General features: G+C 44.2%; 1 protein-coding gene across 1 annotated transcript in view; it reads right to left on the bottom strand.

Annotated features, from left to right (window-relative positions):
• Positions 1–15,689, bottom strand: part of LOC122559654 (UPF0687 protein C20orf27 homolog) — a 97,374-nt gene that overhangs the window by 73,561 nt on the left and 8,124 nt on the right. Inside the window, exon 2 of the mRNA XM_043709910.1 lies at positions 4,184–4,385. Within this exon, the coding sequence (XP_043565845.1) occupies positions 4,184–4,385 (202 nt within the window). The remainder of the gene's footprint in view (positions 1–4,183; positions 4,386–15,689) is intronic.

The raw sequence follows: 15,689 nt of genomic DNA, 5'->3' as shown, positions 1-15,689 counted from the left end.
GGTGAGAAAATTCGTAAAGCTAAAGTACAGAGGGATCTGGGAGTGCTGGTTGAGGATTCTCTAAAGGTAAACATGCAGGTTGAATCTGTGATTAAGAAAGTGAATGCAATGTTGTCAATTATCTCAAGAGGGTTGGAATATGTTGTGCTACTGTTGTGCTACTGAGACTTTATAAAGCTCTGGTTAGGCCCCATTTGGAGTACTGTGTCTAGTTTTGGTCCCCACACCTCAGGAAGGACATACTGGCACTGGAGCGTGTCCAGCGGAGATTCACACGGATGATCCCTGGAATGGTAGGTCTAACAAACGAGGAACGGCTGAGAATCCTGGGATTGTATTCATTGGAGTTTAGAAGATTAAGGGGAGATCTAATAGAAACTTACAAGATAATACATGGCTTGGAAAGGGTGGACGCTAGGAAATTGTTTCCATTAGTTGAGGAGACTAGGACCGGTAGACACAGCTTTAGAGTTAGAGGGGGTAAATTCAGAACAGAAATGCGGAGACATTTCTTCAGCCAGAGAGCGGTGGGCCTGTGGAATTCATTGGCGCGGAGTGCAGTGGAGGCCGGGACGCTAAATGTCTTCAAGGTAGAGATTGATAAATTCTTGATGTCACAAGGTATTAAGGGCTACAGGGAGAATGCGGGTAAGTGGAGTTGAAATGGCCATCAGCCATGATTGAATGACGGCGTGGACTTGATGGGCCGAATGGCCTTACTTCCACTCCTATGTCTTATGGTCTTATGGATAGGTTGCTTGCTATAGTGAATCTAAAGAAATTGGTCCCTTCACAAAGATCCTACCTTTGCTCACCTATCACCATCCCACTTACCTCTCCTCTAGCCCCACCAAACAACTCCGCTCCCCCCCCCACCCCACTCCAACTATTTATCTCTCAGCTCCCTTCCCTCTCCCCAGTCTTGAAGAAGGGTGAAGCCTGAAACGTTGACTCTTTTGCTCCTCGGATGCTGCCTGACCTGCTGTGTTTTTTCCAGTGCCACACTCTTGACTCTCCAGCATCTGCATGTCCTCACTTTCTCCTCAGAGTCTTTGTGGACAGGCCAAAATTTCCTCAGCCTTCTGAAGAAGTCGAGACATTAAAACCTCAATCACACGAGATGTTAAAACCGCAGCCCTGAGGTGGACCCATACAATTGTGCAGGCTGTGTTTTCAAAGACAAGGCAGAGACTCTCCATGGCTAGAAACCATAACAAATTCTTATCTACTGCCTGCAAAGTTAAGAATCCCAAAAAACCAGGTGAGAGTTCAACAGGTTTATTTGGAAGCATTAGCTTTCGGAGTGCTGCTCCTTAACCACCTGATGAAGGAGCGGTGCTCCGAAAGCTAGTGCTTCCGAATAAATCTGTTGGACTAGAAGCTGGTGTTGTGCGTTTTTTAACTTTGTTCACCCCAATCCAACACCGGCACCTTCACATCATGACTACTGCCTGCAGAATCACAGAAGCGGGAGCACAATGCAGATAGGAACGAGAGCGCTCAGGGGCTGGAGAAGATGCCTTGAGCCTGCTCTGACATTCAGTAAGATGGTGACTGATCTATTCACGACGTGAATCCACCTTCTCACCTATCCACAATACTCAGACTCCTTTGCAAGACAACAATCCATCGACATTAGCCTTAAGAACCTTCAATGATCCTGTCTTCACTGCCGTCTGGGTAGAAAGTTCCACAGACCCCGTGAGAAATCTAATTTTCCCTACCTCTGTCTTATTGTTAAAATGTCTGACAGTTCTAGTCTCACTAACCAGTGAGGACATCTTTTAAAGTATCTACCCTGTCAATTCCTCTCTCGCTTCTTCGAGAGAATCAGGGTCTTTATACAAAAATGAGGCCCTACAGCCCCCTGTGTCTGTGCTAGTCAAACGTCCATCTATTCTAATCCTATTTTGAAGAAGTCTTTTCCCTGGGGTGGGGGAGTCCAGAACTAGAGGGTATAGGTTTAGGGGGAGAGGGGAAAGGTATAAAAAGGGACCTAAGGGGCCATGTTTTCATGCAGAGGGTGGTACGTATATGGAATGGGCTGCCAGAGGGTGTGGTGGAGGCTGGTACAATTATAACATTTAAAAGGCATTTGGATGGTTATATGAACAGGAAGGGTTTGGAGGGATAGGGCCAGGTGCTGACAAATGGGATTAGATTGGGTTGGGAAATCTGGTCAGGGAAAAGACTTTGTCTATTTATCCTATCCATGCCCCTCATGATTTTATAAACCTCAAGAAGGTCACCCCTCAGCCTCCAATGCTCTAGGAAAACAGCCCCAGCCTGTTCAGCCTCTCCCGATAGCTCAAATCCTTCAACCCTGGCAACATCCTTGTAGATCTTTTCTGAACCCTGCAGACCTCACTTTCTCCTCCTGTAATTGTACCCCACCACCATCACTTCCTCTGGCAGCTCATTCCACACATGCACCACCCTCTGTGTGCCTCAGGTGTCTTTTATATCTTTCCCCTCTCACCGTAAACCTATGCCGTTTAGTTCCCCACCCAGGGAAAATACCTTGTCTGTTTACCCTATCCATGCCCCTCATGATTTTATAAACCTCAAGAAGGTCACCCCTCAGCCTCCAATGCTCTAGGAAAACAGCCCCAGCCTGTTCAGCCTCTCCCGATAGCTCAAATCCTTCAACCCTGGCAACATCCTTGTAGATCTTTTCTGAACCCTTTCAAGATTTACAACATCCTTCCGATAGGAAGGAGACCAGAATTGCACGCAATATTCCAATAGTGGCCTAACCAATGTCCTGTACAGCCGCAACATGATCTCCCAAATCCGGTACTTAATACTCTGACTAATAAAGGAAAGCATACCAATTGCCTTCTTCGACTGCGACTCCACTTTCAAGGAGCTATGAACCTGCACTCTAAGGTCTCTCTATTCAGCAACACACCCCAGGACCTTACCATTAAGTGTATAAGTTCTGCTAAGATTTGCTTTTCCAAAATGCAGCACCTTGCATTTATCTGAATTAAACTCCATCTACCACTCCTCAGCCCATTTACCCATCTGATCAAGATCCCATTGTAATCTGAGGTGACCTTCTTCGTTGTCCACTCCACCTCCAATTTTGGTGTCATCTGCAAACTTGAAGATGTTGTAACTATACCTCCTATGTTCACATCCAAATCATTTATATAAATGACAAAAGTAGAGGACCCAGCAATGATCCTTGTGGCAATCCACTGGTCACAGGCCTCCAGTCTGAAAAACAACCATCCACTGCCACCCTCTGTCTACTACCTTCGAGTCAGTTCTGTATCCAAATGGCTAGTTCTCTCTTTATTCCATGAGATCTAATCGGTCTACCATGGGGAACCTTGTCGAATTCCTTATGTAGTCCATATAAATTTGCCAGCACTTGGCCCATATCCCTCTAAATTCTTCCTATTCATATATCCATCCAGTTGCCTTTAAATTTTGTTATTGTCCCATGCTCCACCACTTTCTCTGGCAGCTCATTCCATACCCGTACCACCCTCTGCGTTAAAATATTGTCGCTCAGGTCCTTTTTATGTCTTTCTCGTCCTCACATTAAACCTTGCCCTCTAGTTTTCGAGTCTCCCACCCTGGGGAAAAGACCTTGGTTATTCACTTATCCATGCCCCTTGTGATTTTTTAAACCTCTACAAGGTCAGCCCTCAACATCAGACAGCCCCAGCCTATTCAGCCCCTCCATATAGCTCAAACTCTCCAACCCTGGCAACATCCTTTTAAATCTTTTCTGAACCTTTTCAAGTATCACAACATCTTTCCTTTCGCAGAACTGCATGCAATATTTTAAAAGTGACCTCACCAATACCCTGTACAGCCGCAAACATGACATCCTAACACCTATAATCAATGTTTCTGACTGATGAAGGTAAGCGTGCCAAATGCTTTTCAAATCCAAATCTACTGCTTGGCAGAAAAACCTCATCCACTTAATGCACAGCAAAGTCCCTCAGACAGGAAATAAGATGATCTTGGTATTGTTGACTAATATAACAATGTTTCTCAAGTATGTATCCAATTATCTTCTATAAATCGCTATTAATATGTGTCTCCATCAGAGATTGTCCGGTGTATTCCAGACTATAATCAGACAATGCAGAGGTTTCCCTCACATTGCCCAAGTCCTTTTGCAATCCCTCCCTTTTCCCAACCACTTGGAAAGAGCTCTCACCTTCTGCTACTGGAGCGATGTCAACCAGCTTCAAGTAAAGGTTAGCGAGGGGGACAGACTGGCTCTGTTGCCGCAGGTTCTGGGAGACAGGCAGCAGAAACGTGATTTCATATTTGTGACTGATCTTCAAGAAACCAACCTGGAATGACAATAGAGAAACAGGAAGAATTTCAAAACAAAATCCAGCCCATTCTGAGACTGACTTCACCCATCAATCCCTTGACTCCTAGGCCCGACACTTCCATGAAGCACAATTTTGTTTTTTTGTTTATTCACAGGATGAGGGTATACTGGCTAGGCCAGCATTTATTGCCCGTCCCTAATTGCCCAAACGGCATTGAAGAGTCAACTACTTTGATATAGGTTTAGAATTACATGTGGGCCAGCTAAGGACAACAGATTTCCTTCCTTTCCTCTTTAGTGAACCAAATTGGTTTATTCAACAGTGATTACACGACTAATATTTAACTAGCTTATTACAGATTTTGTTATCGAATTCAAATTCTGTCATCAGAATTTGATGACCGTGGTGGGATTCAAACTCACATCCCCGCAACATTAAAGAAAAAAAGTGTCACACGTAGACCAGACTAGGTAAGGATGGCAGATTTCTTTCTCTAAAAGACATTAGTAAATGAGATGGGTCTTTCCCCCAACAATCAATTCATGATGATCATTAGACTCTTAATTCCAGATTTTTATTGAATTCAAATTCTACCATCTACCATAGCAGGGTTCAAACCTGGGTTCCTGGAACCTACCTAGGTCCCTGGATTAACAATCCATTGATAATACCATGAGGTCATCACCTCCTCTGTTGCCCCATTAACACTGTAGACGTCACCAGCCTCCTTTCTTTTTTCTCTGATGGAACGACATGACACAGAATAACTATTATTGAGAGCGGCATGGTGGCTCAGTGGTTAGCACTGCTGCCTCACAGCGCCAGGGATGGAGGCTCGATTCCAGCCTTGGGCGACTGTCTGTGGGGAGTTTGCACATTCTCCCAGTGACTGCGTGGGTTTCCTCTGGGTGCTTCGGTTTCCTCCCACAATCCAAAGATGTGCAGGTTAGGTGAATTGACCATGCTAAATTGCCCATAGTGTTAGGTGCATTAGTCAGAGGGAAATGGGTCTGAGTGAATTACTCTTCGGAGGTCGGTGTGGACTTGTTGGGCCGAAGGGCCTGTTTGCACACTGTAAGGAATCCAATCTAAAATCTAATCAGTGTGGTGCTGGTAAAGCACAAGCAGCATCTGAGGAGCAGGAAAATGTATGTTGATTTTCCAGCACCACACTCTCGACTTTAATCTCCAGCATCTGCAGTAGTCACTTTCGCCTATTGAATAATTATTGTCAGGCCTTTTGCTTTGGAAGTTGGGGAAGAAATCAATAAACACCTTTACCACAAAAAATTACTGCAGATCAACAACTCTCTTGCCCTCAACAGCTTGAGGACCAACTGCAGATTTCCAATTTGAGATTTATAGATATTTGATCATTTTCCATATTGGGGGATATGGAGCCAAGGTGGGTCAATGTGATCTGTCACTCAGTCCAATAATCCCAATGAATGGCAGAAGGTCCCCAAAAAGCTGAATGTGTATACCATTCATTCCAAATGTTTGCAATCAGTGAATTTTACATCTGATTTCCCCTCTTACGCAAAATTTGCTCGTTTTTAGACTGTGCTGTGCAACATCAAAATTTTGGATAGGGACAATGAAAGAAAGTTGTGTATTCACCAATAATCCCAACAGTGTTCATAAAACAGTGGGAGCAGAAGGCCATTCAGCCCATCGAGTTTGTTCTCCCATTAATCCTCGACCCCACTTTCCTCCCTTATCCCATAATTCTGGATTTCCTGACAGATTAAAAATTAGTCTATCACAGCATTGAATATACTCAAAGACTCAGCCTCAACAGCCCTTTGAGGTAAAGAATTCTGCAGATTCACGATCTCCTGAGAGAAAAAAAACCTTCTCATTGGTCTTAAATGGCTAACCCTTTATTCCGAGATTGTGCCCTCTAGTCTCGGACCCTTCCACAACTCTGAAGCAATTTAAAAAAAAAGCCTGGATTTTACAGTTAGGAGAGAAGGAAGGAGGTTACTCTGATCTCTGATCAGAGAAAGTTGCCTGCGATGATCTTGTGATCTCTCGGGTATCGTTTGCAAAGGTTAAATCTGGCACCAGGTCAAGAGGATCTCTTGGCATGCAGCAACTGTGATGTCATTTGAGAAGCAGCCAATCCCTTTAAGTATTCACACGGGCTGCAATCCAGCACTTCCCACCCTTCATTTGCAATCTAATTAAAATAAAACATAAGTCATTTTGTAAAGTAAAAAGAACAGCTAACATTTAGAAGGGCCTATGAATATGTTTGGGTTTTGTTTTTATTTAATATCAGAATGAAGAAACTTAAGATTCCAGAAATATAGAATGAGTTTTTTTCAGGGTCAGGATGGATTGTTTTTAGAATAATTATGAAGTCAGTAAGTTGCTTAAATCCCAGTTTACACCTGATGCAACAAGGTGCAACTATTACAGACCGTTTTACAGCAAGACTCAGTGTTAGGCCTGGATATTCTCGGAGATTCCTAGGCTTCCCACTGCTGACCCTCTGAATGCGTCTCCCCTACTTGTACACTGCTTCCACCTCTATTCAATGAGGCAGTTTGAAAGAAAGACATTCTCCTCTTCTTGGTTTTCAATGGGAAACTCCCTAATTACAAATTCTCTCAAAACTGGAAATATGGTCTCCACACCTACACTGACAAGGCCCCTCAGGGTCCTTTGTTACATTCAAATCATCTCTTACTCGCTTAAACTAGAGCAGATACAATCTGGGCCTCCTTCATAACACAATACACCCATTCCCCATATTAGCCTAACAAAAACAGAAGCTGCTGGAAAAGCTCAGCAGGTCTGGCACCATCTGTGAAGAGAAATCAGAGTGTTAACATTTCAGGTCTGGTGACCCTTCCTCAGAACTCTGTTTCCTGACTTCCAGCTATTACTGGGATGTTACGTGTATTCTCTATAGTGAAGTCTGGTACAAAATACCATCTCCTTATTGTCCCACTGTTAATTCCTCAGAGTCACTTTCTTTAAGACAAACCCTCACTTTAACAGCATTTCACCTGTAACAATAGAAAGTCTTAGGGGTGGCATGGTGACTCAGTGGTTAGCACTGCTACCTCACAGCACGAGGTTCCCAGGTTTGATTCCAGCCTTGGGCAACTGTGTGGAGTTTGCACATTCTCCCAGTGTCTGTGTGGGTTTCCTCCTACAGTCCAAAGACGTGCAGGTCAGGTGAATTGGCCATGCTGAATTGCCCATAGTGCTAGGTGCATCAGTCAGAGGGAAATGGGTCTGGGTGGGTTACTCTTCGGCGGGTCGGTTTGGACTGGTTGGGCCGAAGGGCCTGTTTCCACACTGTAGGGAATCTAGTAATATAAAGAATAAGATTATGAGGGGCATGGATAGGGTAAATAAACAAGGTCTTTTCCCTGGGATGGCAGGAGTCCAAAACTTGAGGGTGTAGGTTTAAGCTGAGAGACGAAAGATATAAAAGGGATCGAAGGGGCAACATTCCCCATGCAGAGGGTGATGTGTGTATGGAATGAGCTGCCAGAGGAAGTGGTGGAGGCTGGTACAAACACAACATTTAAAAGACAACTGAGTGGGCATATGAATAGGAAGGGTTTAGAGTGATACGGGCCAAATGTTGGCAAATGGGACTAGATTAATTTAGGATATCTGGTTGGCACAGATGAGCTGGTCCGAAGGGTCTGTTTCCGTGCTGTACATCTCTATGACTCTGTTTTCTATATTTCTAACGTGCTTTCTCTAATTTTTTGCTCCTCATTAATCATTCAGGTCATCTTTTCTACTTTTAATATCTTTCAGGAAGAAAATCTGCCAGTTGTGACCTACATGCTACTCCAGAATAATATGACTGACTCTTCAGTTCCCTCTTAAAGGCAATTAAGGATGAACAACGAATGCTGGCCTTGCCAGTGATACCTACATTCTATGAAAGAGGAAGATAGCTTTGCAGATGGAAGAGTGAATGGGCATGGTTGGATTATTGTCATGAGCTGGTACAGAGTTGATGGAAGGAACGGTCATCTTCTGTGCTGTAAGGACTGAATGACTCCATGACTTACAGTAAGTCCAAGAATCAGGGGTAGGCCATTCAGGACTGCGATGAGGAAGAATTTCTTCACACAAAGCTGTGATCTGGTGGAATTCTCTCACAGGATGCTGTTGGGGCCAGTTCATTAGAAATGTTCAAGAGGAAGAAGGACGTGGCCCTTGCTGCCGAAGGGATCCAGGGGTATGGGGAGAGATTTAGAGTGGATTCCTGAGATTGCATGATTAGCCAAGATCATATTGGATGATGATGCTAGCTCGAAGGGCTAAATGGCCTCCTCCTGCACTTTTTCTCTATGATTCTATAACAACAACATCCCTATAATCGCTCTTCATTCAGAATAGGCACAAAACATTAGCAGGCTGTAAGCATTACACACTCAGTTGAAAACGGTCTAATTTTTTTCATTTTATACCTTCCTCAGGGGGAGAAAACATTGTTTATACGTGTGCGAAAAGCCATTAAAAGCTTTCTAAAATCAAATAACAGGTCAGAGACTAGTACTCATAGAAATCAGCATAACAGGCAATCAACTGGGATAACTGGTTTTGGAAATTGCCATGGGTTTCACTTTATGACAGATTTTAAACAAGCATATTTGTTGCAAATTCACACACTGAAAACCCATAACTGCATGATAGCGATGGTATGGCTCAGCATAGTGCATGGGGATGTGAGTGCATTACCAGAACCAGGTGATATCAGCAGAGAAAAGATCATGACCTGGCGCAGTCTTCAAGTGAAGCTCAACATTAGTCAATAGATGTTATCTACCTGGACTTCTAGAAGGCCTTTGATAAGGTGCCACACAGGAGGCTGAGTAAAATAAGATTAGATTAGATTCCCTACAGTGTGGAAACAGGCCCTTCGGCCCAACAAGTCTACACTGACCCTCCAAAGACTAATCCACCCAGACCCATTTCCCTCGGACTAATGCACCTAACACTATGGGCAATTGAGCATGGCCAATTCACCTGACCTGCACATCTTTGGACTGTGGGAGGAAACCGGAGCACCCAAGGTCCATGGTGTCAGAGGCAAGGTGCGAGCATGGATAGAGGCTTGGCTGTCTGGCAGAAAGCGAGAGTGGGGATAAAAAGGTCCTTCTCAGGATAGCAGCCGGTGACAAGTGGTGTTCCACAAGGCTCACTGTTGGAACCACGACTTTTCACTTTATGTATTAATGATCTAAATGAAGGAACTGGGGGCATTCTGGCTAAGTTTGCGGATGATATAAAGATAGGTAGGGGGGCAGGTAGCATTGAGGAGGCGGGGAGGCTGCAGAAGGATTTGGGCAGGTTAGGAGAGTGGACAAAGAAATTACAATGGTATACAACGTGGGAAAATGTGAGGTCAGGCACTCTGGTAGGAAGAATAGAGACATGGACTATTTTCTAAATGGGGAGAAAATTCAGAAATCTGAAATGTAAAGTGATTTGGGAGTTCTAGTCCAGGATTCTCTCAAGGTAAACTGGCAGGTTGGGTCAGGAGTTAGGAAGACAAATACAATGATGGCATTTACTTTGAGAGGACTTGGATGTAAAAGAAGGGATGTACTTCAGAGGCTCTATAAGGCTCTGGTCAGACCACTTTTGGAGTATTGTGCGCAGCTTTGGGCCTCCTACCTCAGGATGTACTGGTCTTGGAGTGTGTTCAAGAGGAGGTTCAAGAAAATTGTCCCAGGAATGAAAAACTTAACATATGAGGAACTCTGGGTTTATACTCGATGGATTTTAGAAGAATGAGGGGGGTTCGAACTGAAACATACAGAATGCTGAATGACCTCGACCGAGTGGATGTTAGGAAAATGTTTCAATTGGTAGGGGAGACTAGAACCAGAGGGCGTAGCCTTACAGCAAAGGGAAGATCTTTTAGAACAGAGATAAGAAGAAATTTCTTCAGCCAGAGTGGTGAATCTATGGAATTCATTGCCACAGAAGACTGTGGAGGCCAGCTCATGGAGTATATTTAAGACTGAGATAGATAGGTTCTTGATTGTCAAGAGGATCAAGGGTTACAGGGAGAAAGCGGGAGAATGGGGTTGAGAAACTTATCATCCATGATTGAATGGCAGAGCAGACTCGATAGGCCGAGTGGCCTAATTTCTGCTCCTATGTCATATGCTCTTATGGGCATCACATTCCTAATTTCCTTCAATTCTGAAGAAGAGTCATAGTGGACTCAAACGGTTAGGTGATTTTTTGACTTCAAACTAAAACAAACAAGAAAGGCTCTTAAAAGCTTTTAAAAAGTTAGTGAAACTGGTGTGTGGTGTTCATACTGAAGTTTTATCCATGCAGTGCAAGGTGGGGGAAGGTGATGGTTGTAGCCAGAATTTCATTATGGCATGTGTGTAACGCGTGGTTTGGTGGGCAAAAGGTAGCTGATTCATCTGCAGCATTGCAAACAGTGGGTAAAGCCAAAGATCATCAAGCCTTACCACAACTCTGAATGGCTCTTGGATAACTTCTGTTGCAAACAATACCATGAGAAGCCTTTGGACTGCTGGAAGGGTAGGTGGAGCATGAGACTTGCTCTGTACTGTAACATAACTCAAGCCTCAAGAAAGCTAGCTTTTTTTTCCGCCTGCAGTTGCTATTAGCTTTTGCTTTTGACCAGTAACTAAGAGACTTTGTCATGAGAATACTGAGCGCTTTGTGCGTCCTGTGAAAAAAAGTAAAAGAAACTGGAGAAAGAAGATTAACAACAAAGTCCTGGTGCTATTGAAAGGCAGTTCCTAGTTTTTTTTTCCCTTCCATCCATAAAACCGATGTTTCATGTTATTATCTCTATTGCTTGTCTCATTCCTGAAGAAGGGCCTGTGCCCGAAACGTCGAATCTCCTGTTCCCTGGATGCTGCCTGACCTGCTGTGCTGTTCCAGCAATAAAGTTTCAACTTTGATCTCCAGCATCTGCAGACCTCACTTTCTCCTCTATGTATGAGCAGGGGATTTTTAAAAAAAGGTGATTTAAGATAGAACAGACTTAACGTTGATAGTTTATTTGAAATTAGAATTCATTTATTTGTCCAAATAATAGTTTTATTAGGCATAGGAACTTGGTCAGTGTTTTAGTTCACTTTGCATTAAAATGATCAACTTTAGTTGAAACCCTGGGAGTAGTGGGACTTGAAAATTAGTGGATTTGCCCAGTGGGTGGTAACTGTATTTTGAAATAAAATATTCCAAGACATTACATTGGAGGCTTGATGAATAAAATACCACATAAGAGAGATAACCAAAACTATTTTAAACAATGCAGGTTTTAAGGGTCTACAAGAAAACAGTGGTTGCAAAGTGGAGAGATTGTGGCAGAGAATTGCAGAGCTTTCAGCCATTAAAAGCTGAAGGCACAGGCTTCAATCGAGAAGTTCAGATGAAAGGTAATGTAACGTGAACTCTCCACAAATGCTACCTGAGCTTTTTCAGCTTTTTATAAAGTGACAGAAACTGGTTTTACTGAGACGGCCAGAACTGGAGAAACACTAACATCCTATGGGAAGCCTTAAATCAACCTGTTCAGGGATTACAAAGTTAGAAATCACACAACACCAGGTTATAGCCCAACAGGTTTGATTGGAAGCACACTAGCTTTCGGAGCGACGCTCCTTCATCATCATCATCAGGTAATTTCAGTTACTTCACATTGTAAATTTTTGCTATAAATTCTGTGTGTTAGGATTGAGCCCTCCACTATCATCTGATGAAGGAGCGTCGCTCCGAAAGCTAGTGTGCTTCCAATTAAACTTTTTGGACTATAACCTGGTGTTGTGTGATTTTTAACTTTGTACACCCCAGTCCAACACCGACATCTCCAAATCATGTTCAGGGATGGAGGAGGTAGGACTTGAACTGAGACCTCTTGGCTCAGAATCACAGGTAGGGTCACTACCATGGGCACAGGACTAAAATGTAGAATGACTGATGGCATGACACACAACGAGGGCAGGCGGGACTTGAACATAGAATGTCTGGGATAGTCGTAGAGACACTATCACTGTGCAAATTTTACAAGTGAGGTATTACCAGATTGGTAACCGAGGTAGGTCAGATAGCAAAAGAGTGAGGAGTGACAGGGACTAGGTTTGGGAGAGGACAATGTAGGTTTGAGACCTCCTTTTTTTGTCCCTGGTTTTGGGGGAAATCATGTGATGGCGTTGCACGGGGAAGCCCAGTAAAACCATGAGCTTCATTACATAGAATCCGTACAGTGTGGAAACAGGCCAGGCAGCCCAACAAGTCCACACAGCTCCCCCAAAGAGGATCCCAACCCCTTATCCCATTCCTGGAAACCTGCATTTCCCACACTTAACCCATACATCCCTGAACGGATAATGCAGCATGGCCTAGCCACCTGACCTGCACATCTTTGGACTGTGAGAGAAAACCCGAGCACCCAGAGGGAATCCACGCAGACACTGGGAGAATGTGCAAACTACACACAGACAGTCACCTGAGGCTGGAATCGAACCAGGGTCCCTGGTGCTGTGAGGCAGTAGTGCTAACCACTGAGCCACCCTTCATTCTTCAACCTTTAATCCTGTTCCCTGCCAGTCATGTCATAGCTGAACACTCCATCTATATTGTATACTATACATGAAAGAAACTGCTCTGAAATGGTGTTTAATTTTTGTCCATTTCTTCAATTTGATTTTTCCTTTATCATTCTGAATACCAGATTGCCGCAACATCACTTTGATTATACCATCAGATATCAGCATGTGAAGCACACAGCAGAAACATGACCTGCACAGAAATGGCAATTGATTCGTTTCAGCATTAAAAAACAAATACTCCCTGAACACAGGCAAAGATAGTGTGGATTGCCAGCAGCTTCCGCAGCGCCGAGGGGTCCTAGTGCCAACTTGTGGCTGCTGAAGTGGCCAAGTCCACTTTGGGTTTCTGGTGGTGTCTACACCCAGTACAGATTCATGGCAGCAGTGGGGGCGGAAGAGAGTTTGGACCCAGTACAGGACCCAGCAGCAGCTGTATCAATGTGGTGGCTCAAGGCGGTGACGGGTTTGGGCTGGTGCAGTGCCCGGTAACAACCAGTAGGATCTGCATTGGCGAGATCCAGTGAGGACTCAACGGTGAGGGAGTCGGTGGAGGTGGGTTGGCACTGAAGAATAGGTGGCTCTCATTCCCATGGCGACGGGGTGAAGTGGACTCGTGTCTGACCCCATGGCCCATGGGTGGAGCACTTAACAAGAGGGACTGTATTTTCATTTTTCTGCCTTTATATTCTATGTTTTAGTTTATTTTTGTATTTTACGATGATGCTGGAGTGTGGGGGACACCATACAGATAGCTCTTCTTTAACCCAATGGTTGGGTTCTTGTGCAACCCCACATTATAGAAAACTTTAGAAACACATGATAGAAACTGCCTCGACCGTGCACTCAGGCACTGCATTCCAGATTCTAACCACATGCGACATAAAACAGAATCCTAATTAGCAAAAGAGTGAATCAGCTTAAATTGTTAACATTGATCATTTCATATGGAACAGTTTCTCCCTATCTACTGCCCAGACTCCTCATGGTTTTGAATACTCAAACAGAGCCACACTCAATCCTGCCTTCTAGAAGGTGAACAGCTTCCATAATCTGCACCACTGAAGGTTCCTCACCCCTGGAGACAATCTGGTGAAATTCTTTGTGCATGTCTCTAGGGGTAGGCAGAGGCTGTTTTCTCTGGAGTGTCGGAGGCTAGGGGTGATCTTCGAGGTTTATAAAATTCTGGGGAGGCCAGAACTTAGAGGGTATAGGCTTAAGGTGAGGGGGGAAAAATTTTAAAAGGAACCCAAGGAGCAACCTTTTCACGCAGACGATAGCGTGTGTATAGAATGAGCTGCCAGAGGAAGTGGTGGAGGCTGGTGGAATTACAATATTTAAAATGAATTGGCCAAGCTAAATTGCCCATAGAGTTAGTTGCATTAGTCAGGGGTGAATGTGGGGGGGGGGGTTGCTCTTTGGAGTGTCGGTGTGGACTTGTTGGGCTGAAGGGCCTGTTTCCACACTGTAGGTAATCTAATCTAAAAGGCATCTGGATAGGTAAAAGAATAGGTTGAGAGGGATATGGGCCAAGTGTTGGCAAAGGGGACTAGATTAGATTCAGATATCTTGTCAGCATGGACGAGTTGGACTGAAAGGTACATCTCTATGACTCTCAGGCCTTCAACATCCTTATGCGGTGTACAGGGCAATGCTCCAACTGAGGTGGAATCAATGCAATAAACAGGTTTCATATCACCCCCACTTTTTTTTTTAAAACTAAACAATTCTCTACATCCAATTTATGAAGTCCGCGATGCCACTTACTGATTCACAACCCACTCTCAATGTGCACTGACACCTTCAATGACTTGTGTAATATGTTCTCCCAGGTCCCCCTACTCCTGCTCTCCTCTCTTTAGGAACCTACTCTTTATTTTATTTCTTTTATCTAAAATTCTTTCACGGGATGTGGGTGCCGCTGCTGAGCCAGTATCCACTGCCTGTCCCGAATTGCCCTCCAGAAGGTGGTGGGGATCTGCCTTCTTGAATGGCAGCAGGCGCTGGGCTGCAGGTCCCAAGCACGTTGCTGTTAAGATAGGACTTCCGAAGAAAATGAATCAAATAGTCCAGCCTTGGCTTTCCTGAGCCAAGTCAACAAATTCACACAAAACTTCATTCAAATTTTCCAGCCCAAACCGTTTCACAGTCAGAGTCATTACAGAACCACAGGGATGCCATTCGGCCCTACAAGGCAGTACTAGCTCTCCACTGAGCTCAGGTGAAATATATGAAATCAGTGGATGGACATAATCAGCAACTGTTTTGAAAGAATTAACCATCCAGCAGACAACAGTAGAGGGAGTGATGCCAAATTGGCTTGACTTCAAAATCATGAGTGAGCTGGACAGAGCAGATAGGGTGGAGCTGTTTGCAAATGTAAAAGAGAGGGCAAAGATTAAACTGAGGGGCAGACGAAGCAAGGGTGAGGTGAGAAAAACAAATTCTCTCTCACATGGGATGTAGTGTGGATGGCAGAGCTCACTGCCCTGGAGGCAAGTTCAATTGAGAATTCAGATTTTGTTTGGATTGTAATGATGTGCAAGGACGTAGGCCAAAGGCGGGAGATTGGCAGGCTTGATGGGCTGGTTCTGTAACAATTTAGATTCTGTACAACTAGAAGCCGACTGATCAGAACACAGAGAAATGGCTAAACCCCTACCAGATAGGCACAGATTATACAGAGCTGAAAATGTGTTGCTGGAAAAGCACAGCAGGTCAGGCAGCATCCAAGGAACAGGAGAATCGACGTTTTGGGCATAAGCCCTTCTTCAGGAATGAGGAAAGTGTGTCCAGC

The sequence above is a fragment of the Chiloscyllium plagiosum genome, chromosome 1 (genome assembly GCF_004010195.1).
Source record: "Chiloscyllium plagiosum isolate BGI_BamShark_2017 chromosome 1, ASM401019v2, whole genome shotgun sequence".
In the NCBI taxonomy this organism is placed as follows: Eukaryota; Metazoa; Chordata; class Chondrichthyes; order Orectolobiformes; family Hemiscylliidae; genus Chiloscyllium; species Chiloscyllium plagiosum.
The sequence above is the reverse complement of the archived record's forward strand: the minus strand, read 5'-3'. Positions and strand labels throughout refer to the sequence as shown.